At 42.3% G+C, this 26777-nt stretch overlaps 1 protein-coding gene and 1 long non-coding RNA gene across 2 annotated transcripts; one reads left to right on the top strand and one right to left on the bottom strand.

Moving 5' to 3' along the window:
- The first annotated feature begins 1572 nt into the window (after nt 1–1572).
- On the top strand, nt 1573–2116 carry LOC147613455 (uncharacterized). Its single transcript, XR_015263164.1, has 2 exons — nt 1573–1805; nt 1935–2116. It is a non-coding gene; the product is annotated as an uncharacterized LOC147613455 (long non-coding RNA).
- A 3521-nt stretch (nt 2117–5637) lies between these two features.
- LOC147613454 (pentatricopeptide repeat-containing protein At2g39620-like) lies at nt 5638–10822 on the bottom strand. The gene has a single exon (XM_086781396.1). The coding sequence runs from the start codon at nt 10461–10463 to the stop codon at nt 6537–6539; it is 3927 nt and encodes a 1308-aa protein (XP_086637522.1). The 5' UTR covers nt 10464–10822; the 3' UTR covers nt 5638–6536.
- Between the last annotated feature and the right edge of the window lie 15955 nt (nt 10823–26777).

Raw genomic sequence — 26777 nt, 5'->3', positions numbered from 1 at the left:
TATCAAGGGAGGGACCTCACTCTTAGAGATGACCTCTAGGCCTCAAAGATAGGTCAAGTCACCACCATCAAGGGGAGGAAAGATGAAAATAGGTTGTAAAACCGCGCATTTGACTACCTCGAGTAGCCCAAAGATTTAGCATCAAAGGGGGGCATTGAGAATTCTAATGCCAAAGAGCACAAGGAAGAGGTAGGGAGTGAGTTGAGTAAGCCAAGAAAGTGCAGAGCCTAGTATGAAGCCACATGAGCAAAGAGATTTATCCCACATTGAAGTACAAGCCCAAGCGTGTACCTCCTCATATATAAAAGGGGTCCATTTTAAGCAATGCATCATATAAACTCAACTTAAGCATTAATTTCAAGTAAGTCTGTTTGGTTCATATTTATACAAGTCCAAGGGTATACCTCCTCATATAAAAGGGAGCCATTTCAAGTAATGCATCACATCAACTCAACTTAAGCATCAATATCAAGTAAGTCTATTTGGTTTATATTTGTCTATCTCTTTTGGTCTTGTTTCTCAACAAAAGTAAATTAAACACTCACCCCAGATCAACAATACTTTCTTGATTCTTTTCATGATTGTTCACTTACCTCTTTCTCGCTCCGAGAACCATAAAATAGAGCTCTTTTTAGAAAGTCAACCACCACATCGTGCACCATATAGACAAAACCCTTTATAATAAGAAGAAATTCAATACCAAATTAAGAAATTACTAGATAAAGGATTGATATACCCCAATAGTTCATCATTTAGAGCACCAATCTTGTTAGTTCAAAAGAAGAATAAGGCTTATCGCATGTGTGTCGATTACTATGCATTAAATAAAGTGACTCCCAAAAATCGTTATCCTATTCCTAGAGTAGACGACTTACTTGACAAATTGAAAGTTTTAGCAAGATAGATTTAAAACTAGGTTATCATCAAGTGCGTATGGAACCCCACTGATATTTATAAAACTACTTTTGGCACTTAATTTGGTCACTATAAATTTCTAGTAATGTTATAAATTTGACACTTAATTTGGTCACTTAATTTGGTCACTATAAATTTCTAGTAATGCTCTTTGGCCTTACAAATGCACCGGCCACATTTGTTCGCATGATGCATATAATCTTTAAGAACCATTAAGATTTTGTGATTGTCTTTTTTGATGACATTCTTATTTTTAGTCGCTGCGAAAGAGCACACGAAAACCATTTGTTAATTATTTTTAAACTTCTTAAAGAAAACCATTTGTATGCAAATCCTGACAAAAGCTCTTTCTTTCAAAGTGAAATTGAATATCTTGGGCACATCATTTCTACTGATGGCATTTGTGATAACTCTAAAAACATAGCAACCATTAGAGACTGGCCAACTCCCAAGACTATACATGATGTGAGATCTTTTCTCAAACTTTCAAGGGTTTATAGAAAATTTGTGCGAAACTTTTCTCTTATTGCATTACCATTAACATTAATGTTGAAAAGAAAATTGTTTTCCGTTGGGGTGCCAAGGGATCAATGGGGATAAATAGAGAGAGAGGATGATGGAGCCACCGTAACCATAGCTAGGGTTAGGGTTGTTGGAATCAAGGTTAGGGTTTATGCTTCTAATACAAAAGATGTGGGAGGTGCCTGCCAATGGAGTTTCCACTAAGGATTAATCCAGAAGTTGGAGCCACAGTCTGGGGCCGTGCCAAAGGGAAAGGGAACATGCGAGATTGAAGGGGAACATGAGAGGAAAGAAGAGAGAAGCGAAAGTACATGTTACCTTCTTAGGATCACCACTTTGTCCATATGATTCTTGAAGGCTGCCTTGCGGTAAGCTTTCTTGAAGATGGGAGATTCTGCAGCTTCCACTCAGCCATCAGAAGGCGTATGAATGAGAGAGAGAGAGAGAGAGAGGACACCTCTTGATGATGGCATGTTGCTGCTGCTTGTTTTTCGTAGATCTACTGATGGCGTAGAAAGGAGGATGTTGAAGGTGTAGACGTGTTGCTGGTGATTCGTCCGGCTATTGGCGATTCGAATCTGTTCGCGTTCATAAAGAGCTCACATGTGAATATAAGAGTCTAGTTGTACATAAGTCATTTTCTCATAATGGAAAAATACATCATCCCTTTGTGTCACTAGACTCTTACGCTATCTACTTGCTCTTGTGTGTATGGTGTGTGAGAGTTGAGAGTAGAGGTGTATGATTCTTGGTGCATATTCCTCTTTATTTACTAGTGTGAGAGAGTGAAGAGTGAGAGGGGTGATGAGCATTCTTACAGGTGGATATTATAGCTTACATGGTGACAGCTTGTGGAAGAGAGGGATTCGAGGAGAGTGGAGCTTCAAAAAATAATTGGGCTTGCAGAATTAAAAAGGCTCGAGCTCAAGAGTAAGGTAAGATTCCCATGACAAATCGCATTCTGTTCTTGCTTAACTGTGAAAGAGTAGAATTTTAGGAGGGGCTAGAATATGGTATAACATTTGTAGCACCGTTGGGGAGGAGAGCCACTGTGTTCCTTCTTATAGAATATGGTATAACATTTGTAGCGCCGTTGGCAAAGAGCCAGTGTTTTCCTTCTAAACTTCTTTTGAGTCTCAACTCCCTTAACACAAGTCCTCTTTTTTTTTGGGACCAATAATTATATATATATATATATACTGTAAAATCCACTTTACATCAAGATCCTTTATACAACCAGACAAAACCCTTCTTGACTCCCCCACCCGCCAATCCCTACTCATTACTTGCCAGCATTCAACAGTTTACATAACAAGTTCCATCTATCTTCCTACATTACAAAAGAGGATTGTCCCCAAGACACTTGGTAACCCAACTGGATGCAAGCCTCCATCATAGCTTCAGTGGTACACCCTCTGGGAGTTTGTTTTTTCAACAAATCCCCTTTTTTAGACCATATTCTAACCGTAGGCCTTGTCCCTAGAGGGTTCTCTATGAAGGCCACAAATGTATGATCGACTTGCTTCTCCACAAATGTGTGATACATAAGTCCTCTTTTCTATATATCATTGTTCCTAGAGCAATGTTGAGGGGTTGAGAAGTGGATAAGGTTAGGGTGAAGAAAAGAGAAAATAAGAAAAATTGTGTGTTGATTTTTTGTGAAGTTTTTTTTTTCGGTTTGCAAGTACCTTGAGGAGTGAAAAACCTTGTTTTTTTTGTTTGATTTTCACCTTTTTTGTTGTTACAATCTTATCCACAAAAACACGCTAAAAAATGTCAAGTTCTTGCACGGAGAATCTCTTCGTATTCTCGGAGATTCTCCAGACTACACAGCTAAAACTCCCAAAGGAAATCTTATCCTCCTAATCACGCGAGAACCAACAGATCTTTACGCAAGGAATCTTAACAACTACATAAAGGGTTGATCATTGAATTGTCTGAATTATTGGAACAAAACAAAAAGAACAAATCAAAACATTTACTTGATTCTCACGTCGTGAGAATTTAGCATTCTTATGACCGTGAGAACCAAATTTCTCGCACTTCGTGAAAATCAAAGAAACCCTTAATTTGTTGTTAAAATTGTGATTCTAAGACTTTAATTTTGCAAAATCATAAAAATAAACTAAGTTATACATTATTATGCTCAATTCTCACATTTTCGGGAATCACTTGCATAATTCCACCACGACGAAAACCAACGTAGATCCCAAAATCAGTGGTGTAGTGAATATATATATTTTTCGTCCAATTGAAAATCCCCATATATCTTCGACAACGGGTCTGCCTCTTCTTCTTAGGATTACTAGAGAATCACTCTGTTCCCATTGTTCACATGGTTGAGGTGTGTACATACTGTCATCGTTTTTTCCTCTTATCTTTGAGACAATCTCAATGTCCTTTGGCATTATTGTTACTGGGAAAAAAGTCAAGTTGTTCTTCTTAGATTAGGCCCTCTAAGCTACCCCTTTGGGTTTAATTGGCCATTCTTTGGTCTCTTTGCATGGCTGGCACACTCATGGGCATCACATAATAGTGAGTTATGTGAGGCAAACTTCAACCGCTTCTTAGAGTGCACTAATAGCATGTGCTACCATACTTCAATTGTTTCTTAGAGTGCACTAATAGCCCGTGCTACCAAACTTTCCAAGTGTTTCCCACTCTTGCAAAAACAAGACTTTTTGGAATCAGATTCTCATCATGCACTAATAGCCTAGATTCATCATGCACTAGTAGCCTATGCTACCAAACTTTCCAAGTGTGTCCCAAACCAGTCTTGCAAACGAGAGTTTTGGAATAATATTCATAGTGCTTGTATGATATTTTTGAATCTTTTCGAAAGCTCTAATACTAAGGAGAACCCTATCCTTGCCTTAATTTGAAACTCAAACATGGGCTTCTATTGTTCATCTCTTTTTATGACTCTTGCATGTGGATAGACACATTTATATGTGGATTGGATCCTTCCCATAACTGCATAGCAATCAGATAATTGAGATTATTTCAATATATATCAACCCTCTCTCTCTCTTACTATATTTGTATTACCTCTCTCTCTCTCTCTCTCTCTCTCTCTCAATATTTGTATCTCCTCTCTATTTTGTATCACTTCTCTCTCAATTAGATTGCAAAGGAGAGCTAAAATGTAAGAAAAGGAGAGCCCCGCAAGTGATTGAAGGAGAGACCCACAATCTACAAGCACGAGCATCCATACAAGCGCACTAGTGCAGAGGATAAAAAACAAGTCGGTGTACGACTTCTCTATGCTCTCCCAAGCATCCATCTAGCATGCATGAATCGAATAGCATACAAGCAGGAAAGATTAGAGAAGAGAAGAGCTAATATTAGCAAGAGAATCTTACAAAGAAACCTATTCAAGCAAGCATTCATCTAGCATGCATGAATCCAATAACATATAAACGAGCAAGATTGGAGAAGAGAAGAGCTCACAAGTATTCTTTAGCATGGAAACGGTTATGTATTTTAAAAAATAACTTATGTATAAGTGATAAGAGAAGAGCTCTGAGTATTCTTTTACAAGGGAATGATTGTGTATTTCTTATTGTAAAAAATAACTTATATACTATTTTTCACACTAGGTTGGCTAAATAAATGGTAAAAAATGACTTATATGCCAATGACTATTTTTCACACTAGGTTGGCTAAATAAATGGTCCGTTGACCATCACTATTACTAGTCTTAAGCAAGTATGTGCACGAAACCCTTAGACTTTCCCTATTTGACATTAAACTCAAGGTATGACCACTTCATATGTTCTAGCACTGTCTTTAAAAAGATATGTGCTCGTTCGAGCAAGTTAGATGGAAAATTTAACTTACGGTAGGTTGGGTGGTTAAAACCATGTTAATCTATCAAGTGGTTAATATACCCCCCCTTCCTAATGGTGATTGCATCCTCGTGTCATCCAAGTATGTGCTAGTGCTGGTGCTGGTGCTGGTGCTGGTGCTGGTGCTGGCGCTGGCGCTGGCGCTGGCGCTAGCGAAAAGGTGTGGATGGGCCATGATACATCGTGAAGTGGGTGGGATGCATTATATGGTATGGTTCAGGATTGATCCCCGCACACAGCCAGATGCAAGGCATGTTAGTGACGCATTGGGTAGCCCTTGTGGTATAGTCATCTTGTCGATGCAACATGAAAGGTGGAAGGCGAGGTGGATGTTCTTCATGTGAGGCCTTAGTTGGTTATGGAAGTGTATCTAGTTCTAGTTATAGGTTTTTTAAATTCCTTTTTTTTTTCCCAACATGCAGCAAACAGCAATATCTCAAAAGCTAAGCTTGAGCTTCAAGGTTTGTCTCCAGCAATCTGGCATCTTGCTGGAGGGACTTCATGGAATTGGAATAGTGTAGCTAGCGTTGTTTGGCAGAACCTCTTTGAGGAGAGACTGGAGGTTGGTGATCTTGGCTTGCTCATTCCTCTGGCGGGTGGTATGGTTGCCCGTCGCACTGTAGAGGCTTTTGCTTGGTTTGCCTGTATAAGAAATCCGTCCCATAAGTTGTCTAGATTGTCAGAAGACGTTTCTTCTTTTTTTTGCAAGCAAACCTATCCACACTTGCAAGCATCGCTTCTCCTTGATTGAATTATAAGCTTCTCACAAATGGGTGAGCCTGTCTCAAGGAAATGCTAGAGATGCAGCGGATGCACGCCTGTGTGCGCATGCACACACACAGAGGACATACCTAGCCACTGATGGCGTTCTTTGTCTTCGCAATTGCAGTTTGAAGACTCCCTGGAATATCTGCAGTCATGGTTCCTGCCAACAAAACTGCTTAATGGGGTGGCCACTTGCATGCTTGCTTGAGCAGGTGGAGCTGGTTGGTTCACAAGGGATAAGATCAACATATGACTTCGCACCAAGTTAAGTCGGATACAGCTGGTACACAGGTGCTAGCCCACCTGTTGGTTTTGTTGTTCGGGATGTGGTTCTAGTAAGGGAGGCATTCCATGTCTGCATGAGAGATGCAAGTGCCAATAAATGGCAACCAAAGCTTTGGATGCCATCACCTCTGCAAAACCAACTTGATCACAAATTGTGATGCGTCACCGGTACAAGACCCATCCAACTCATTTTTATCCGCCTCATCCACCATCTGCATGGACGTTAGACATAACATCATGAACTCTAGAATCATTTGCAACCAATCCCACTGCATGTTCAAAGGCCTGCCTCCCAAGCTCCCCATTACCCCACTTTTGACAAGCACCCAGCACAGTATGCCACCCCACAATAATAGAACGGTATGGCATTTTCTTGATCATTGCTACTGCTTTGTCTAATTCACCTGCACGACCAAGCAGATCAACCATGCAAGCATAGTGTTCAAGAGTTGGAGTGATGCCATAATCTGTGCTCATGGCCTCAAAATAGATTTGACCCTTGCCCACTAAACCTGCACAGCTGCATGCATTAAGAACATTGATAAATGTGACCAAATCTGGCTTTTTGCCTTCTCTTCTCATTCTGTCAAATGTATGGAAAACATTTTCACTTTCTCCTAGCTGGGCATATCCTGCAATTAGTGCATTCCATGAAATTGTGTCTCGAACTGGAAGTTTGTTAAACACTTCCAGTGCTTTTGCAAGCAAGCCACATTTAGCATACATATCCACCAGAGTATTGGCAACAAGGGGGTCTCTTTCCAAACCCATTCTGGCAATCTGAGCATGTATTTCTCGGCCCTTCTTTGTGGCTCCTATGCTGCCACAAGCTTTTAAGCTGCAAACAAACGTGACAGCATTTGGGGAAATGCCCTCTAGTTGCATCTGTTCGATACAGTTTAGTGCTTCCTCACCGCAACCATATTCAGCATATCCTACTATCAGTGCATTCCACGAGACCACATCTCGAACTGGAAGCTTGTCAAGAACTTCCTCTGCTTTGGCAAGCAAGCCACATTTAGCATACATATCAACCAAGGCATTGCCAACAATAAGGTCTCTTTCCAGTAACCCCTTTTTCAAAATCTCAGCATGTATTTCTCGTCCCTTGACTATGGCTCCTATGGTGCCACAAGCTTTCAAGCAGCAAATGAACGTCACAGCATCTGGAGAGACGCCCTCGAGTTGCATCTTTTCCAAACAGTTCAGTGCCTCTTCACCACACCCGTGTTTGGCATATCCTGCTATTAGTGCATTCCACGAGAGTGCATCTCGGAGTGGAAGCTTGACAAACACTTCTTGTGCTTTCGCAAGCAAGCCACATTTTGCATACATGTCAACCAAGGTGCTGCCAACAACAAGGTCTCTTTCCAACAACCCTTCTCTAGCAATCTCATCATGTATTTCTTGCCCCTTTTCTGTGGCTCCTATACTGCCACAGGCTTTCAAAATGGAAACAAATGTGAAATCATTTGGAGAGACACCCTCGAGTTGCATCTGTTCGAAACAGTTCAGCGCTTCCTCACTGTGCCCGTGTTCAGCATACCCAGCAATTAGTGCAGTCCACGAGACTACACCTCTAATTGGAAGCTTGTCAAACACTTCCTGTGCTTTCTCAAGCAAGCCACATTTAGCATACATATCAACCAACGCATTGCCAACAAGAACATCTTTTTCCAAACCTTTTCTGGCAATCTCAGCATGTATTTCTTGGCCCTTATCTGTGGCTCCTATGCTGCCACAAGCTTTCAAGCTGCAAGCTAATGTGACAGCATTTGGAGGAATGCCCTGGACTTGCATCTGATTGAAACAGTTCAGCGTCTCCTCACCACACTCATGTTCAGCATATCCTGCCATTAGTGCAGTCCATGAGACTACATCTGGAACTGGAAGTTTGTCAAACACTTCCTTTGCTTTAGCAAGCAACCCACATTTAGCATGCATATCAACCAATGCATTGCCAACAACAAGATCTCTTTCCAGCAACCCTTTTCTGGCGATTTCAGAATGTATTTCTCGGCCCTTGTCAATGGCTTTTATGATGCCACAAGCTTTCAAGCTGCAAACATATGTGATAGCATTTGGAGAAATGCCCTCAAGCTGCATCTGTTCGAAACAGTTCAGTGCTTCCTTACCAAGCTCGTGTATGGCATATCCAGCAATTAATGCATTCCACAAGACTACACCTCGAACTGGAAGCTTGTTGAACACTTCCTGTGCTTTTGTAAGCAAGCCACATTTTGCGTACATATCAACCAAGGCGCTGCCAACAACAAGATCTCTTTCCCACCCTTTTCTGGCAATCTCCGCGTGTATTTCTCCGCCCTTTCCTGTAGCTCCTATGCTTCCACAAGCTTTCAAGCTGCAAATGAGTGTGACGGCATTTGGAGAGACACCCTCTAATTGCATCTGTTCAAAACAGTTCAGAGCTTCCTCAGCGCAGTCATGTTTGGCATATCCTGCGATTAGAGCCGTCCATGAGACTACACTTCGAACTGGAAGCTTGTCAAACAATTCTTGTGCTTTTGCAAGCAAGCCACATTTAGCATACATATCAACTAAGGCACTACCAACAACAAGATCTCTTTCTAACATCCCCTTTCTAACAATCTCTACATGTATTTCTTGGCCCTTGTCTGCGGCTCGTATGCTAGCACAAGCTTTTAAGCTGCAAACGAATGTGACAGCATTCGGGGTGATACTTTCAAGTTGCATATGTTCAAAAACTTTCAATGCTTTCTCGCCTTGTTCCTGTTTGGCATATCCTGAAATCAGTGCATTCCACGAGACCACATCTCGAACTGGAAGCTTGTCAAACACTTCCTGTGCTTTTGCAAGCAAGCCACATTTCGCATACATATCAACCAATGCATTACCAACAATGAGATCTCTTTCCAACAACCCTTTTCTGGCAATTTCAGCATGTAATTTTTGGCCCTTGTCTGTAGCTCCTATGCTGCCACAAGCTTTTAAGCTGCAAACAAAAGTGACAGCATCTGGCGAGATGCCCTTGAGCTGCATCTGTTCAAAACACTTCAAAGCTTCCTGCGCATGCCCATGTTTGGCATATCCTGCAATTAGTGAATTCCACGAGAATATGCCTTGGACAGGAAGCTTGTCAAACACTTCCTGTGCTTTTGCAAGTGAGCCACATTTAGCATACATATCGACCAAGGCGCTGCCAAGAACAAGATCTCTTTGCAACATTTCTTTTCTAGCAATCTCAACATGTATTTCTTGGCCCTTGTCTATGGCTCTTATGCTGCCACAGGCTTTCAAGCTGCAAATAAATGTGACAGCATTTGGAGAGACACCCTCCAGTTGCATCTGGTTGAAACAGTGCAGAGCTTCTGTACCATGCCCGTGTTTGGCATATCCTGCAATCAGTGCATTCCACGAGACAACATCTCGAACTGGTAGTTTGTCAAACACTTCCCGTGCTTTTGCAAGCAACCCACACTTGGCATACATATCCACCAAGCTGCTGCCCATGAAAAGGTCTCTCTCCAGCAATCCCTTGCTAGCAATCTCAGCATGTATTTCACAGCCTCTTTGAATATCTTTTAGCTTGGCACAAGCCTTCAGTAAGGCAACATAAGTATGAGAACTAGGATGTACAGCATCCTCTTGCATTTTCTTGTACAGGATCAGGGCATGCTGTGGATCTGCACATTTAATATAACCTGTGATGATAGCATTCCAAGAAACCTCATTCCGATACACCAACCTGTCAAAAACCTGTTGAGCATCGTACATGCATCCTACGTCCACCAGCATGGAGACGAGGTAGTTCCCAAGTGATGGGTGAGCTTCAAGGCCACTTTCGTGCATGCAAGCATGCAAGCGCATGGCATAAGCCAGGTTTCTCTCCTTTCTGCACTGGTGCAAGGTGTACGCAAAGTCCTCAACCAAAGGCTGGGGTAGGCCAGGCATCTCCCGGCCACCACCAAAAGAAAAAAATCCTGGTGCGTTGGCCTCTTTGTGCACATCCTTGCTTCTTGCACCCTCTTCTCTTTTATTAATTCTTTCTTTAATCCAACCTGGTTTGCCACAGCCGTCTATCCACAGCTTCTTCTTGGTCAAATTGTGCTTGAAGTCTGGGGGCCGTGAGTTTGTCTGAATCCACATGGAGGGCGCCAAACTAGCTAGAAAACCCGCTTTATTAAGGACTTACTGTGTTGCGAACGGAAGCCCACTTACTTTGCTGGGGAGGAATTCGTGACGTAGTCCTTCCATAGACGCTCGTCACTTGCTTCTAGTTCCCTGCTGATGCCCACCGATTTCAATACAATAAGTGGAAGTCCACGCTAGCAGCAGGAGGCAAGCAAGGGAAACAAACCCCCTCCGAGTCTGACGTTAAAAGTTGCCTGTGGGATGCGGACACATGTCAACTGTCAACCTGAAAGTTTGCCCGACCCTATTGCAGTTTTTGGGCACATGTGTAGGCAAGCACAATGTGCAACCATTTGGATGTCCTCTAACAACGTTTGGATGTCTAATGGCCTTGGGGGATTCAAACCCTAATACAAAAGGTATCTACCATGAAGCCTTGCCTACCTAAGCTACAAAGAGGCATACAAGCAAACATGCTAGCACACAAACATACAAACATGCATACACACTGCTTAGGTAGGCCACACACAACACAAAGGACCACACACATGACCAGGCATTTTTTTTAAAAAAGATAAAAAAACACACCACAAGCACAAAAGATTTTTTAAAAAAAGATAAAAAAACACACCACAAGCATAAAAAAACCATGGATGCAAGCACACAACACAGGCAAACGACTCTTTTTTATTTTTATTGAAAAACTTACCTCACAGAACCGAAGATGTCATCATAGCTCCAACCTATATGAGAAAAAAAATTGATTAATCAATTAAAAACATCACCATCAAACCGGTGCTTCTTCACCTCCATCACCATTCCCCTCTTCTTTCCCCTCATAAAATCATCTTTCACTACCACTCATGTTGCTCTGTAGGTAAAATCTCTGAATAGAGCTCCTCACATTCGAGTTTTCAGCATTCCAAATGCATTCTCTATGACAACTCTACCCGCTAACATGTCGGTCAAATAGTAATCGTCGTAGATTCTGCCTAGGCTGAAGCATTTGTATTGAAAGCTTTTAGAGCGAGAGGTGGGTTATACCATGAAAATATGGTAGAATGTTCTCGCCTTGTATTTGGAGAACTGGCTCCTGCAAGACCACTTTTCCAATTAACTTATTATACAACACGGACGACTCTTTGAAATGTGTTGAATCGTGCACACCATCAGGAACATTGCACACGACACTTTAGAATGTTTTTTTAGAGTCAACTATGCCTTGATACATGTTTGCACATCACTATGTGGGTAGTCCTAGTACTACTAAACACATGTGCACATGCTCAGATCGGATTCATGGTTGAAACTGCCACAAACTTGGTGCAAGTAGTGGTCTTGTGCTTGTTATATATCTTATCTCTAGACAACACACAAGTGTCTTGGGAGTATATCTTATCGCTAGACAACAAATAAGCGTCTTGGGAGTATGGTAACTACATTGTTTTGTTGTTTGACAACCGTAGTGTTGCGTTATTTAACAACCAAAGTGTCATGAACTTGGTCCATAGAGATGCAAGCGCTCGTGCATGTGGTCCATAGAGACTCGTGCCCTCTTGCGTGGCTTCTCGCATGCCAACCAGTTTATGTTTCGTAAGAAACATGAAATATGTTCAAAATTTGAACATGGACCCAATGTGAAACAAATCTTTTGTTGCAAAGATGTCTGGGTCAAGTAGATTTAAAGATTCATGGTGATCTTATATTTAGGGGTCCGTAGTAATCCCAGGCTCAAAATCATGGGATTTCAAGTGTGTAAAACCCAAGTATAAGGACATTTACTATTTGGGGTTCATCGTGCTTAAGTTGAGTACGTAGTTACTCCAGCTTAGGTGGAACAGGGTTAGATTCCATCTGTTTGATAAATTTGGGAAGTACATGACATGTAATGTCATCTTGTGTTGGTGTCCAGTCAAGACCCGGCACTTACATGGTTCCGGACCACCTAGTCGGCTCCTAAAAAGTGGCGACTAATGCAATTGTGCCCAAAGCAATAAGCCAATACTGGCACATTGAGCTACCTGTACCCCTAAGCTTGGGGAGTTAGTCGTGACTGCAAGGAGGTTAGTTCCTAGGTTTCCCATGATTTCGAATAGGAGTTCACATCTAGACAAGAATGCACTTAACATGAAATGGAATAGGAGTTCACATCTAGACAAGAATGCACTTAACATGAAATGGAATAGACATAACTATGCAGAGCAGAATAGAGGCTCGTTAGAGACCAACCCATGTGACATTCTTCAGTATTAGCTTGAACTCTTAATAGTACAATACAATACATTGGCAAAAGTTCTCAGCTCATGAACTCTCCACTCAACTATCCCCTCAGTTCCTTATCCTCTAATCCACACATACCGGAATAATCCCCCCTTTGCTACTTACATCCATCTGGGTACTACCCATTTGCAAGAAATCGTTACAAGCTTGTTACAAAAAGTAAGAAAGATCAAACCATAATAGTTTGTTACACAACAGGATAGTCTGGGTGTGGTGGCAACCAAATGGGCTGGTTGGTCGCCAATAGGACAGCCTAGGTGGCGACCAAATGGGCTTGTTGGTCACCAAGACTTGGCGATCATGGTGGATGTTGTGTCGAAGCCCACAGTTGTTGTTGCTCTGAATTTTTTTTTCTAGATCCGGATTACCTCTAACTCCGAACCATGTCATCCAAACAGCTATGGACTATTCCATCCACCTTCTTCCAGTTCCAACCTCTCTTGTGATGCCCCTTGATAATACAAACCTTATTAGGAGGCCTTGGGCATATAGGCCCTTTTCCTGCTGCTCACCCAAGCATGCCTTAGCCTTGTCCTTTTATCCACCCATATGAACTACACGTCTATGGGACACGTCTTTGGGTACTTTACTTTAGCCCTTTTCATTGTATCTATGGCCATGCCAACTGCAAAAGCATGGGGCTCTTTCTATTTCAGAGTGATGGCATTGTCTTCAAAGATGGTCTGTGCCGACTCCCTTGGCCCTCTTCTCTCGTCGCTGACTCCATTTCTAGGTTTTGAAGTTGGTCTTGATCGTCGGCATTAATGCGTATTCCTAATGATTTTGATTTTGGCACCCCCTTTTCTCTGTCTACTAGGTGACTTCATTGGTGAGAGGCACTAGCACTGTTGCTCGGAGTGAGCTATACCAGATCCAGGAGTCATAAGAGCCCACTGCTTCTTCGCATATGCTTCTCCGCATAGCCCTGGATCCGGGGGAGGAGCTTCAGCCTTGTCCTACTGCTTACTGTCTCTAGGGAGTTGCTTTAGTCCTGACCTACCACCTTAGGCACTTCCAATTGGTTCATGAATTTTGTAATGTCATCCCAGTTGGAAGACCTTATGGCACCCGCCTATTGAGCCATGTGCATCAAATTCTGCATGCCTCTAAGGGCGGTGTCCTTTTAGGCACTTAGGCTGTTCTGCCCCGTTTCTTCATGTAGCTTTTGTTCCATGTCTTCCCTTGCCCTCTTTTCTCTTTTGATCCATCTTTGGAAATCTTATTTGGACTGTACTTCCTTAGCATGGGCTTTCTTCATGACCTCCATCTGATGTGTCTTATTCTTGATGTCAGCATTAGCTATCGTCAAAGCGACGTTCCGCTCATTTAATCTCATCTTACTGCCTTTGCCTCTGGTCACCCTTGTGGGTGTAGTTGTTTCCATCTCCTTCTTCAGAGCCTTGATGGTCTTGCCATCTTGCTTTTGCTATTCTTTGAATTCTTAATAAGTGCCTCCAGCTCTTCTATGTGGACTCTAAGAGTAGCCTCATCATTAGCTTTCTCTTCCAGCTTCTTCGTTGATACCCATGCATGCTCCTTTAACTCTTTTTCGGGGTTGAGATCCATTGTTGATGAGTCCATAAAACAATCTCTTTCTCCTTCCCTTCTGGTTATGCAGCCGGCTTTTGCTATTCTTTGAATTCTTAATAAGTGCCTCCAGCTCTTCTATGTGGACTCTAAGAGTAGCCTCATCATTAGCTTTCTCTTCCAGCTTCTTCGTTGATACCCATGCATGCTCCTTTAACTCGTTTTCGGGGTTGAGATCCATTGTTGATGAGTCCATAAAACAATCTCTTTCTCCTTCCCTTCTGGTTATGCAGCCGGCTTTTTCTCTTCTCCTTTCAAGACACTGAACCTCTTTTTCCAAGTTTCCATTTCCTGCCGCCACGCAGCCACTCGTCTTCCTTATGTAGCTCCTCTTCTCTTCTGGTGCCTCCTCCCCTACTACCAGCTTCTTTGCCCACTCCACCAATGGCTGGTGCTTCTAAGGCCTTTACTGGTTCTGGGCTTGATGTCGAGGCCAGATTCGGATGTCTAGACCCTTTATCTAAATTTTTGTCTCTTGAATGGTGGGGAGCTAACTGTTTTTACGGGAAGATGTGGGTGCATGCATTACTGCTGTTAGCTTTTCCAAATAAGCTCCCCACACCTCCTTAAGGTCATCCATTGCATGAACCTCCCACTGCTCCATTCTTTCTACATCTAGCTCATAAACTTCTAGGAATTCCTCTGCATCCAGAACTACCAATCTTGCTTCTACCTTCACCAACTCCACTTTATCCTTGTCAGCCCTTTCTTGGATGTCTCTTATGATTTTGATGTGCTCCTCAAGAATTAGGGTGACTTGTCCCTCCATCTTGGCTTGCTTTTCTATGGCCTTATCTAGCTCTTTGCATTTGCATAGTTTCATGGTTCTTCTTGGCCATCTTCTCCATTATCTCCTCCATCTCCTTCTTCATTTCTTTATTGGCTTGCTTGAGCTCCTTGATCTACCTCTGCATTTTGTCTAGTCGGCTTGCTTCCACCCTTCTCCTGCATAGCTCCTCCTATACAAGGGTTCTTTCTGGCTCATCATATTCTATAGGGCAGCATCCTTCTCTTTGATGACGAATTGTAGTTTCATCATTTCCTTCAACCCATCATTCATGCATATTGAAGATAATGTAGAATCTCACCCACCCATCATTCATCTGTTTTGCCTGTTATTTTGTACTCCTTGGCTCTTCCCTCTAGTAGTGGGCCAAATTCCTTGATCAAGTCATCATCCTCTACCGCGCTGGCTTGATCTCCACTTCTCCCTCAGCCCCGCCAGCAAGTTGAACACCTCAGCCACATAAAGGATTGAGTTCCCTCTTCTCTCTTGAGGGTAGTATGATGATGTTTAATTTCTGGAGGTGCTCCAATTGCTCCCCGACTCTGAACTTATGCTAGAGCTCTTCCCAAGGCAGGCAGTACCATGAACTACTTTAGGCCCATCCTCTCCAACCATTCAGCATGCTTATCTATCACCTTGTACAGGGTGGACGAGAGATACTCAAATTCCACCATCTTGTAGTAAGACACAAGATAGCTAGGGTTGAGAGACAGAAGGCAAGAGTGACAGTAGAGCTTAGCAAAGAGAGTATTGGAAGCACAGTGTAGAAGAGAGTTTTTTCACAATAGAGACATGCAAATTAGGCATTCGATAGAGAAAGTGCTACAATTTCCAACCATTGTCATAGTGCACACCTCCCCTTGGTACCGCCATAACTACCTGATATCTCCATGATTCTCCCTAATTCTTCTAAAATTCTATCTATGAGTGCCTATTACATGAGCTGCGAGGTCATTAATGGCCAGGTTGAGGTGGGGCAAAAGTGACATGATGCCTCTCCCTTTCCATCCATGCATCCTTTTTTGGGGCAGCAACATCGATTTTCCTCTCACCTCTATGTTGTTGCTAGCTGGGCTCCTCGTTCTCTATGCACATTGAGATCATATTTACATAAACAGTTTTTATTTTTAGATTCTGTTATTTTCTATTTTCGTTCTCTCTAGAATCCTATCCCACTTCGGATTCATGTTCTTGACTGGACTCGGATCTGCGTCTTGAACATTCTCTGGATCTCGACTGGCTTTTCCTTCTGGGGTTCCTTCATGTTCTGGCATCCATCCATGATAAGGCTTTAGCCTATATCTGTTCACCAGTTTCTTTAGCCTTTCACCATCCATGCTAGTTCGAAGGTTCCCGTTCCCATTTTCTAGACAATTCTGAATGGGCCTATCTCATCTTATCTCCAGCTTTCGATGCTCCCAGTCCATACACCATGCTGAATGGCGTAAATCCATACACCATTCTCAGTAGCAAGAATAGAAAAATTAGGTGAGAAACCAAGAGGGAGAGCACCAAGAGCTTCAAAATTGGAGGTAGGAAGATTAAGAAGAAGAACTGGTAGCTATGGGAAGGATGTCTCTCAAATACCTGACGTTCAAGGGCAAGAGTGAGGAGGATCCAAATGCTCACATCTTCACCTTCTAGACCACATTCTTGGCCACCCAAGCTCCATTGTTGCAAAAGACATAGTATTTTATACGACCACTTTGGGTAACAAGGCCACGAGCAGCTGGTACACATAATATGGTCTAGAGCACGTCCAAACATTTGAAGAATTGAAGAAAGCTTTCCTAAAAAAATTCAGAAGAGACAAGACCATCAGAGAAGTACTAGGAAGCTACAAAGGCTGACTCAGAAGAAAAGGCCAACAGAGGATTATGCAGCAAAATTTCGAGCACTACTAATGCATCTAGATCAGCCCAACAAACCTGCCGTAGCCACACTGAGTCAGTGGTTTGTGAGAGGATTAAGGAAAAAGCTCTTGACGGCAATGGGCCTTGTATGATTTTTGGAGACCCTCACCTTTGAACAAGTGGTGGCGGGAGCAACCAGAGCTAAGGGGATCTTGAAGTAGACAAGAAAAGACCCCAAAAAGGAGGATGAAGAAACTTTCAAGTCGGATTCTAGAGAAGACACCTCAAAATTAGATTCTAGTCAAGGGTGGGATACGAAGAGCGAAAGCCCTGGAAGAAGAAAGGCAAGAAGCAGGCAAAGGCCACCCTAGCCAACAAGCTTGCCAAAGGACATGCAGTATCCAGACTGAGACCGGACATCTGGTGCACAAAGTGTAACAACCAAGGTCATATCAAGGAAGAGTGCCAAATGAAAAGCATGCAGCAGCCATGTGCTATCTATGGAAAAGGCAACCACAACTGACACGTGTTCTTACACGTGTTCTTACAACAATCGCAGAACAGGAATCTAAGAGTGGTAGAAAGGCAGTGGGGTCCATTCCCGCCACTACCATTCATAGATTCTCTATTGGATGCGGTAGCAGGACATGAGACATACTCATTTTTGGATGGGTTCAGTGGGTGTACAACTTTGTACAGATGGCTCCTGAAGATAAGGAGAAAATAGCCTTTGTAATAGAATGCGGGGCTTTTGCCTCCAATGTGATGACTTTTGGCCTAAACAATGCTCCAGCCACATTCCAGAGGATGGTTCAAGAAATATTCTACAAATATTTAACCACCTTCATGAGGGTCTTCGTGGATGATTTCAGTGTGTTTTGAAAAGAAAGAAGACCGCATAAAAAACATTATGATGTGTCTAGAGAACTGTAGAACAGCTAGATTGAGCCTCAATCTAGCCAAGTGCGCCTTTGCTATCATGATTATATCTCTATTGGGGCACATGGTGTCTATACAAGGATTGGTAGATTGGGCTAAGGGGAAGATTATTGTAAAACTACAGTCGCCCAAGAACGCTAAGGAACTTGCCAAATTCCTGAGACTGATCAAATGGCATAGTAGATTCATGAGGTTCTTGGAAAACGTGGCAATACCCCTGTACAGTCTAATTGTGAAAGATGTAGAATATGTCTGGTTAGGATCCTGTCATGAGGCATTCAAGAATCTGAAGCATATACTATCATCAGCACCATTCTTCATCAACAGCCAAACTTTGATCTGGTGTTCCATGTATTTGTGATGCTTTTAATTTTTCCATTAGAAGTGCTTTGATGCCGCTGGAATCACATGAGGGATGGTTCCAACCGGTCTACTATGCAAGTAGAAGGCTATCAAAGCCAGAAAGGAATTACTCCACCATAGAAAAGGAATCATTGGGGATTATCTACTCGATCAAGAAATTCATACATTATCTGTTAGGTAATGTGTTCGATATTCATGTGGACAACAAAGCCCTCTTGTATCTGGTAAACAAACCAGACCTAGTAGGAAAATTAGCGAGATGGATGCTATTGTTACAAGAGTTTGAGTTCACTATCAAGCACACCCCAAGAAATAAGCATGCAGTGTGGCAGATTTTCTGTCCAGCAAGAGAAAATCCAGATGGGGTGGAAGATGACTTCCCAGATGCTTAGCTCTTTATCATAGATGGAGAGAGACCCAACTGGTATGATGAGATACGGCAGTTCCTCTCCAACTTGTCCTTTTTGGAATATATGTCCAGAGATCAGAGAAAAAACTGACTCTCTGAAGCAAGTCGTTTATGGTGGGGCAAGTCAACTTTATAAGATGGGCATTAACCCCATACCCTAAGAAGATGTGTCTCGGAGCATGAATAGCAAGTTGTGCTCTATGCTCCATCAATGTTTGTTGTCTAGAAGCACCCTTTGTTACTTGCCCTAGCATGTCAATTTCCAATTTTAATGGCAGTAAAGGGCTCTCATAAGACCGGATGGAGCTTATGGGTTCTTGGAGAGGTGTTGACATTGATGCAAGAACTTGTTGAGTAGTAAGCCTTTTCTCAAGTACTAGGTTCTCTTGAAGTAATTTTGAAAAGGGAGGCTGAGTAGGCATTGAAGAACTTGTAGAGGCCTCATGGAAACTAGAGGCTTTATTAGAGTCTCCTTTTCTTAAGGGGCATGCCATCTTTTGAACATCTTTTGGAATCCAAATCTTGTGGTGGCAATTAGGTATATCAATTTTTTTCCCTTATCTTCTTTGGCATTAGGGTTGGCAGAGACTATTGATTGGCTGATTGATGTGCCTGTTGAGGCTATAGACATGTGCAGTACTCAAATCCATGTGCTACCCTCATCGTATAGTAGCCTTGAGCTTTAAGAAGATGAGTTGGAATCCATCAAGAGGTAACCTGTGGTTTGGATTTATTTTTATTGTAGTAGGGTCTCCAAGGTTTTTTACTAGTAGGTTAGTGATTGAGAACTATTGAAGAGGCTTTAGGGACCCACTTAAGGGTAGGTTGTGGCTTTCTATGCTGATGCCCTAGCGGTAGTTGGTTCAGTATAGAGGTGGATGCAGATGTGAAGCTTGAAGATAAAGAACCTTGTGGTGATGAAGTGGATGTCGATGGGGAGGAAACGACATGGGATCGTGTCAAAATGTTAAGGCTTTGTTATTGCGGCATTCAAATTCTTGTTTGTTCCAACACATTTGATGGACGCAATGTTCGTGGAGTGTAAAAGTGTAGCGTTAGCATTTTTTGCCATTGTAACACTCCTTGTGGCCCAGTCAATGCGGATGTAGTGTGCGTTCCGACTCCACTGGTCACACGGTTGCTCTCCACCTGCTGCTGCGGGCCACGTGGTAAGTGGCCTGAGGCAAGAAAAAAGATTTTTGATGTTTGTGCTGGCAAAAAATGAGCCGGATCCCCGTTCTGCATTGAGTCGCTAACATCCAAGTCCATCCAAGAGAACGACATGTTCTTTTAAAGTTTTTGTGGGCAAGACCAAAAAGCTAGCAACCAAGTGCCTGTTTATCACACCATAGATGATAGTTCTAAGCAAACCAAGTACTTTGGTATTTTTGGCACTTATACCCTCTATTCTCATGTATGATTTTTGAAGTTGAGGTTTACCCAATTGATTCCATGTAGCAAAGGAGAGTATATTGTGTGACTAGCACCTGTGTCACACCTGTGTCAAGCATAGCATTATAAAACACTTTACCATAGAGGCGAGGCGACTCAATGGGTGTTCTGAGAGCTGGGATGTGATCCTCCATGTTGTCGGTTATCTCTCCAACATAAGCTTGTGCAATAGGTCTAAGGTTTTCTTCTCGACGTTATTGAAGTTTGGCTCATCTTTCCGTTGCCTCCTCTTGGGCCTTGGTCTTCTTTTGAGCAGCCCTTTCCTTGGCAGATTTCTTGTCATGAGAAGCATGTAAGGATTCTTCGCTCAGTAAGAGGTCCATAGTATTTTTTAAACTTACTACCATTAAGGATACCAACAGTTTCAACTCTATCAAGAGTCTCAAGGCATATAGTACCTTGTGGAGTACCTTCACAAACCCTAAATGGTCCCTTTCCAATATATTTAAGCTTTTTCTTTTCTCTAAGTACCCCATACATAAGTACAAGATCTCCTACCTCGATCTCCTTGTACTTGAGATTTCGGTCGAACCACTTCTTTCTTTGGTCCTTTTCTGTCAACATGTTTTGCGTGGTAGTTTATCTTTCCTCTATAAGTTGTTATAAAATAAATAACTGATCAGTAATTCATTACCATCAAGCTTTTCACTTACCGCCGCTACCCTTAAGCTAGGAATCATGAACTCCCAAGGCATTACTGCCTTAAGTCCATACACCATCTTAAATGGCATGCAACCAATTGCAAGTTTGTATGATGTGCGATAGGCCCATAAAGCTGTTGTGAGCTTAGACTCCTAGTCAGTGCATCGAGCCTTACAATGAGCAATCATGAATATTAGTGAGATTTTTTATTACATCATTGATGAAATGCTTATCTTGATCACTCGCTAGATCAAATGGACATCCAAAGCGGGCAATAATGTTCTCATAGAGAAACTTAGCAATCACCGTGGCATCCGCTTTTCGTGAAGCTCTTGCTTCAGCCCATTTGGTTACATAATCTGTGGTAACAATGATGAAGCGTGCTTGTGTGCCACATGTAGGAGGACTAATAGGGCCAATAAAATCTAAGCCCCATTTTTCAAAAGGTTGGTTGACTCTGACAGGATGTAGTGGCATCATGTCCTTCTTATGTGGCTTTGACAACCTAATTGGAAATCCCATTTTTTCATACTATATGCCCAAGAATAACTCCATGTTTCACCCAAAACATGCATTTGTAAAGGGTTTAAGGATATGCGATAAAATCGACACCTTTCCACAAACACCATTTTTAGGCACACTAGGTACTCTTTCCAAGATGAATGAATGTACAAATCATCCAAGAAAGCTTCAAGAAACTTTCTTAAGAAGTCCTTTAAAGTAGTATTCATAAGTCTTTGGAACGTGGTTGGTGCGTTGGTAAGACTGAATGAGAAACTTTGTAAGTATATCCACCATGCTCAGTGACAAAGGTTGTTTTGGCTTGGCCCTCGAGTGCAATCGAAATTTAATTATAGCCTAAGTATCCATCCAAAAAGCTATAAGCCTCCCCGCCCCCGCAACTCATTCGAACACATGTTCTAAATATGGCAAGGGGTAGTGATCCTTGCACATGGCAGCATTCAATTTCTTGAGATCAACACACACTCTAAGTTTTCCATTCTTCTTGGGCGCAACCATAATGGGTGAGACCCATTCTAAGTTTTTAATATCTCATAGATGAATCCACACTCAATGAGTTTATCGATCTCTTCCTTGACAATGCTTATATATTTGGGATTCATTAGATAGGGTCGTTGTTGGACTGGTTTAGCTTCAAGTACCATGGGGATGGTGTGTTGTATAACCTCTACGAGAACTCCCTTCATATCATGGTATGTCCACGCAAAGTAATCCCTATACTCCTTGAGGAGAGCTATAAGTTCAGCCTCCTCGACCTTATTTAAGTCCTTGGATATGTAGAGAGGCTTAGGATCTTCTCCTGGTTTAGCCAAGTCTACTTTCTTGACCTTTGTAGGCCCATCATAGACTCATTCACTCTCACTTGTGGGGTTATGTTTGGCATTATTAAACTCTAATAAGCTTAACAAATATATAGTGGCTATTGTGTAGTATGGCTTAATACATGATAAGACTTAAATCGTGAAAGTGCTGGTTCTTGAGATGGAACTCCTTGAATTTGTAAATTTCGACCTCGATTTTTTTTAAATTTTTCTCCACATGAACTGCTAAGATGTGAAACACTGAGGCGTGAATGAGTAGACATGAAAGTCATGACGTGAAGATCCAAGACGTGAAAGTCGTGACGTGAATCTGCAGACATGAAAGTCTTGACGTGAAGATCCAAGACGTGAAAGTCATGACGTGAAACATATGACATGAATGAGCAGACGTGAAAGTCATGACGTGAATCTGCAGACGTGAAAGTGCAAATGTGAAACTGTAGGGACTGACGTGGGCCATGAATTTACAACTGTGTTTGCACATGCTTAGGATGGATCATTTATCATCTCCAGAGGGGTGACAAAAGCATTGTTATTTTGTTCTTGATGTGCTCTTAAGTCCCCGTATTTGATCTTGAATTTGTTGCTGAAATAATGTCGAGGCAGTAGGGAAGACTGCTAATTGTTTGCTTGAATAGACAAGCTCTTGTGTTGGTGCTGAATGCACAAGAGTGGTTTTGTTTGCTTGTTGTTTCTTGGGCTTTCATTCTTATCGAACTTTAGGTGAAGTTGTTGGTGGTAAGGTTTTCTTCACATTGTTCGATTTCGGCAACTATATGATGGAATTACCATCATAGTATCCTTGTTGTTGAAGCACATGCACTGTAATTTGGTGGCCGATGTGCTTGGTGTTGAGGCTTCCTTCTTTGTGCAAGCTTAGGGGACTTTGTGATACGCTTGGGGACCCAAGCTTTGGTATTTCTTTGGTAGTACCCTTGTGCTTTGCAGCAATGTTTTTGGTACCCACACTTGTTGCATTGGTGGAGTTCTTTGAGGAACTCGCATAGGCTTTTGTGGATGGTGTTGTGGAGTACTCTTCTTCTTCCTTGGCTTTAGAGTGCTTTGTTGAGGAAGAGGTTTTGACTGTCGAGGCAACCAAATTTGATTGGCACCTTCATAGCAGCCTTGATCTAGCTGCTTCTCCACCCACATTTTGATACTATTGAGATATCGTGATTGTGGTAGTCTTGGTGGAGTTTTCTTTAGGGTTGATGTGGAAGGTTTGGGGCCCTCCTTGACTGCAGGTTTGAGACTCATTAACATTATTGATGATGAGGTTAGAGTCTCTGTGGAGTGACTAATGATGACGAGGCCTTTGAGCATGTGGTTATCTCCTTTGTTGAAGTTTGTTAATAAAGATGCATAGGCTCCGAGGTCTTTCCTTTGAGTTTCCTGTTAGAGATAGATGGTTGGGCTTTGGGAAATTCTTCAAGAATAGCTGCTAATTGTGAGGCTTTGGCATCGAACTTCATAGGTGAGGATGGGGTTGAAGGAGTAGAGGCTTTATCGGAGGTGGTTGTTGAGATGCAGATGGTAGGTCCTTGTGTAGAGGGACTTTTGTGGAAGAGGCTTGTATCCTTTTGCATTCAACATCATAGATATCCATTAAAGTTGGATCCTTTTCCTCGCAGTATGGTATTGTCTACTTTTTGTCGTTGACCATCATGAGATTATTGTATCACCTAGCAAAGCATAGTGGTGCTTGGGCAGCAATAGTCCATTTATGCCCCAAGATTAAATCTACTTCCAACACATACTCAACCACAAAAAACTCGCAAGTGAGGGGGGTAGTTTCAATATACATTGTATATTCAAAGTACCCCAAACATGGCAATTATACATTGTATGCAGGAGTGTTCAAGGTGATTGTTTGCATGGATTCATCTAGTGAATACAATGATTCACTTATCCAAGGTCTACCAGGATGACATCATACTCAAGGGAATCTAGGGTGACATGAAATGTAAATTCCATATCGCCATCATCGATTGTTCGAGTAGTGTATCTAAAGTAGCCTAGAACTTCAATGTTTTGTTCATTTGTTCCTTTTGCAAGACTATTGCTTGTCGGGGTGAGTTTAGGTTGTCCCAATGACACCCAAGTGTCTATTGTCATGATGTTATGACTTGCTTGAGGGCTAATCAATGCACGCTTGCGCTGAACATCATTACCTGTAGGGAAATCCAACCATACCATGATAGAGTCTTCCAAAGGAACCACGGGTGTTTTGGTTATTGTTTTGTAATTCTAAATCTTTAACCTCCCTGGTGCAGTTGTACTTAATACCTTGAAATGTAGCTTTTACTTTGTAACTAGAGTATGATGCATCTAGGTTAAGTGCTTTTAATGCTTTCTCAGAAATAAAATCATTCGAACTACCATCATCATGCAATATAGAATTTGATTTTCCTTTTATTTTTCCTTGAATTTTTAATAAAGCATGAATCGAAAACTTACCTTGATCTAAATAGTCGAGATCAGAGCTACCCTCTTGCTTGAAAGAATATTCGTCGTCTTTTTCAATAACGTTGAGTCAATCCATCAATGTGGAGTTCTTCTTTTTGTCAGGGCAATCTTGCTGTTGGAATTAGAGTTGCAGGAATGCACACACAACTTCAAGAAGATGAGGAAGCTTGAGCACAACACAGTAGTGTATTATATGAGTGCCAAAAAGAAAAGATAACAAGCCCTAGAAGATAATGGGCGTATATACAATGCACGGGGGAAAAAACCTCCTAGTGAGGGAAAAAGTGCCCCGGCGGTCCTAAGTGTGTTCACACACATCACTACTATAATATGGTAACAAATCCCCCCTGGAGTGATGCGGTGAACAAGAGCTAGCACTCATGTATAGGGAAGTATCTAGCTATGTGGACGAATCCACAAAAGGGAGTAAGCCCAAAGCTTTGCGAAAAGCTTCGAACTTCTCACGAGGCAGAGCCTTTGTGAAAAGGTCTGCAAGGTTATCCTGTGTTGGCACATAAGCCAAACTGATCTCTCCTGCAGAGAGTCTCTCCCTGACATAATGGTAGTGCACCTCAATGTGCTTCGTACGAGCATGGAACACTGGGTTCCGCGCAACTGCCAATGCGCTCTGACTGTCAGTGAAGATGGTGGTGGCAGATGGCTGCCCAACACCCAAATCAGCCATAAGGCGTCTGAGCCACACACACTCAACCGTAGCTGTGAAAGCTGCCCTGTACTCAGCTTCACAACTAGAAGTGGCCACAGTAGGCTGCTTCTTGCTCAACCATGATATGCATGAGCTTCCAAGCATGAAGCAAAAACCACTCGTGGACACGCGTGTGTCATAACAACCAGCCCAGTCAGAATCTGAAAAAGCATGTAAATCTGGCGGCAATGATCCCCCCTTGGGATAAAACAACCCAAGATGCCGAGTACCACTCAAATAGCGAAAGATACGCTTCACTGCCTGCCAATGCTTAATGCCTGGGCTATGCATAAATCTGCTCACCTGTGAGACTGCAAACTGAATGTCTGGCCTCGTAATGCATACATAAATGAGGCAACCAACAGCTGTCTGATAGAGTGTGACATCAAAGTGATCTCCAGCATCATGAAGACTCAACTTCAAACCTGTCTCCATTGGAGTAGCAATAGGCTTGCAGTCTTCAAGGCCAAATCTCCGCAACAATGTTTCAAATATACTTTGTCTGACACAAAGCAATACCTCCATCACACTGCTTAAATTGTATCCCCAAATAATGATGCAAATGCCCCAAATCTGACATCTCAAAAGAGGCATTCAAATCAGCCTTAAAATCAGCAATATGACTCTCATTTGGTGCTGTGAGCAGCATGTCATCGACATAGAGAGCAATGATTAGATGTACACCATCCACACGTTTAGCATACAAAGTGCTTTCTGTTGGACTATTCTGAAACCCATGTGCAGTCAAATATGCATGTATTTTTTCATACCAAGCTCGTGGAGCTTGCTTTAAACCATATAAAGCCTTTTTTAACCTGCACACTTTGTTTTCCTGCCCTCTTTGAACAAAACCACGAGGCTGCGATACATACACCTCATCATGCAAATCTCCATTTAAGAACGCAGTCTTTATGTCCAGCTGATGTACATTCCAACCATTATGAGCTGCTAATGCACAGATGCTACGAACAGTGGTCATACGACATGTGGGAGCAAAAGTCTCATCAAAATCAATGCCCTTCTCTTGAGCATAACCTTTTGCAACAAGCCTAGCCTTATGGCGATCCACTGTGCCATCAGGCTTACGCTTCAATTTGTATACCCACTTAGTGCCAATGGCCTTCTTGCCAGGGGGCAAGTCACATAAAGACCATGTACCATTCTTCATAATAGCATCGTATTCTGCTTGCATAGCAGCCATCCAATTTTCTGAACTTTGTGCCTCATCAAATGAAACAGGCTCACTTTCATCGCACATACTAGAAACAGCCAATGCATAACAATCTGACGCATAAGAGGCACCATGAGAGCCAGAACGAGTGCGACTAGACAAAGGGGCATCCAACTTGCTGTCACGCAAAGTCTGCACCAGCCATCTAGGCATGTTCCTAGAGCCCTCAATCTCTTGTCTCTCATCCTCAAGTACATCATGCACATCTGCATCAGATATAGGCTGATCTGTGCCATCATTTAAAACCTGCATAGGCTGAAAAACTGCCTCA

This window comes from Cibotium barometz, chromosome 43, assembly GCF_041138505.1.
Source record: "Cibotium barometz isolate CiBa-2024 chromosome 43, ASM4113850v1, whole genome shotgun sequence".
Classification (NCBI taxonomy): domain Eukaryota; kingdom Viridiplantae; phylum Streptophyta; class Polypodiopsida; order Cyatheales; family Cibotiaceae; genus Cibotium; species Cibotium barometz.
The sequence above is the reverse complement of the archived record's forward strand: the minus strand, read 5'-3'. Positions and strand labels throughout refer to the sequence as shown.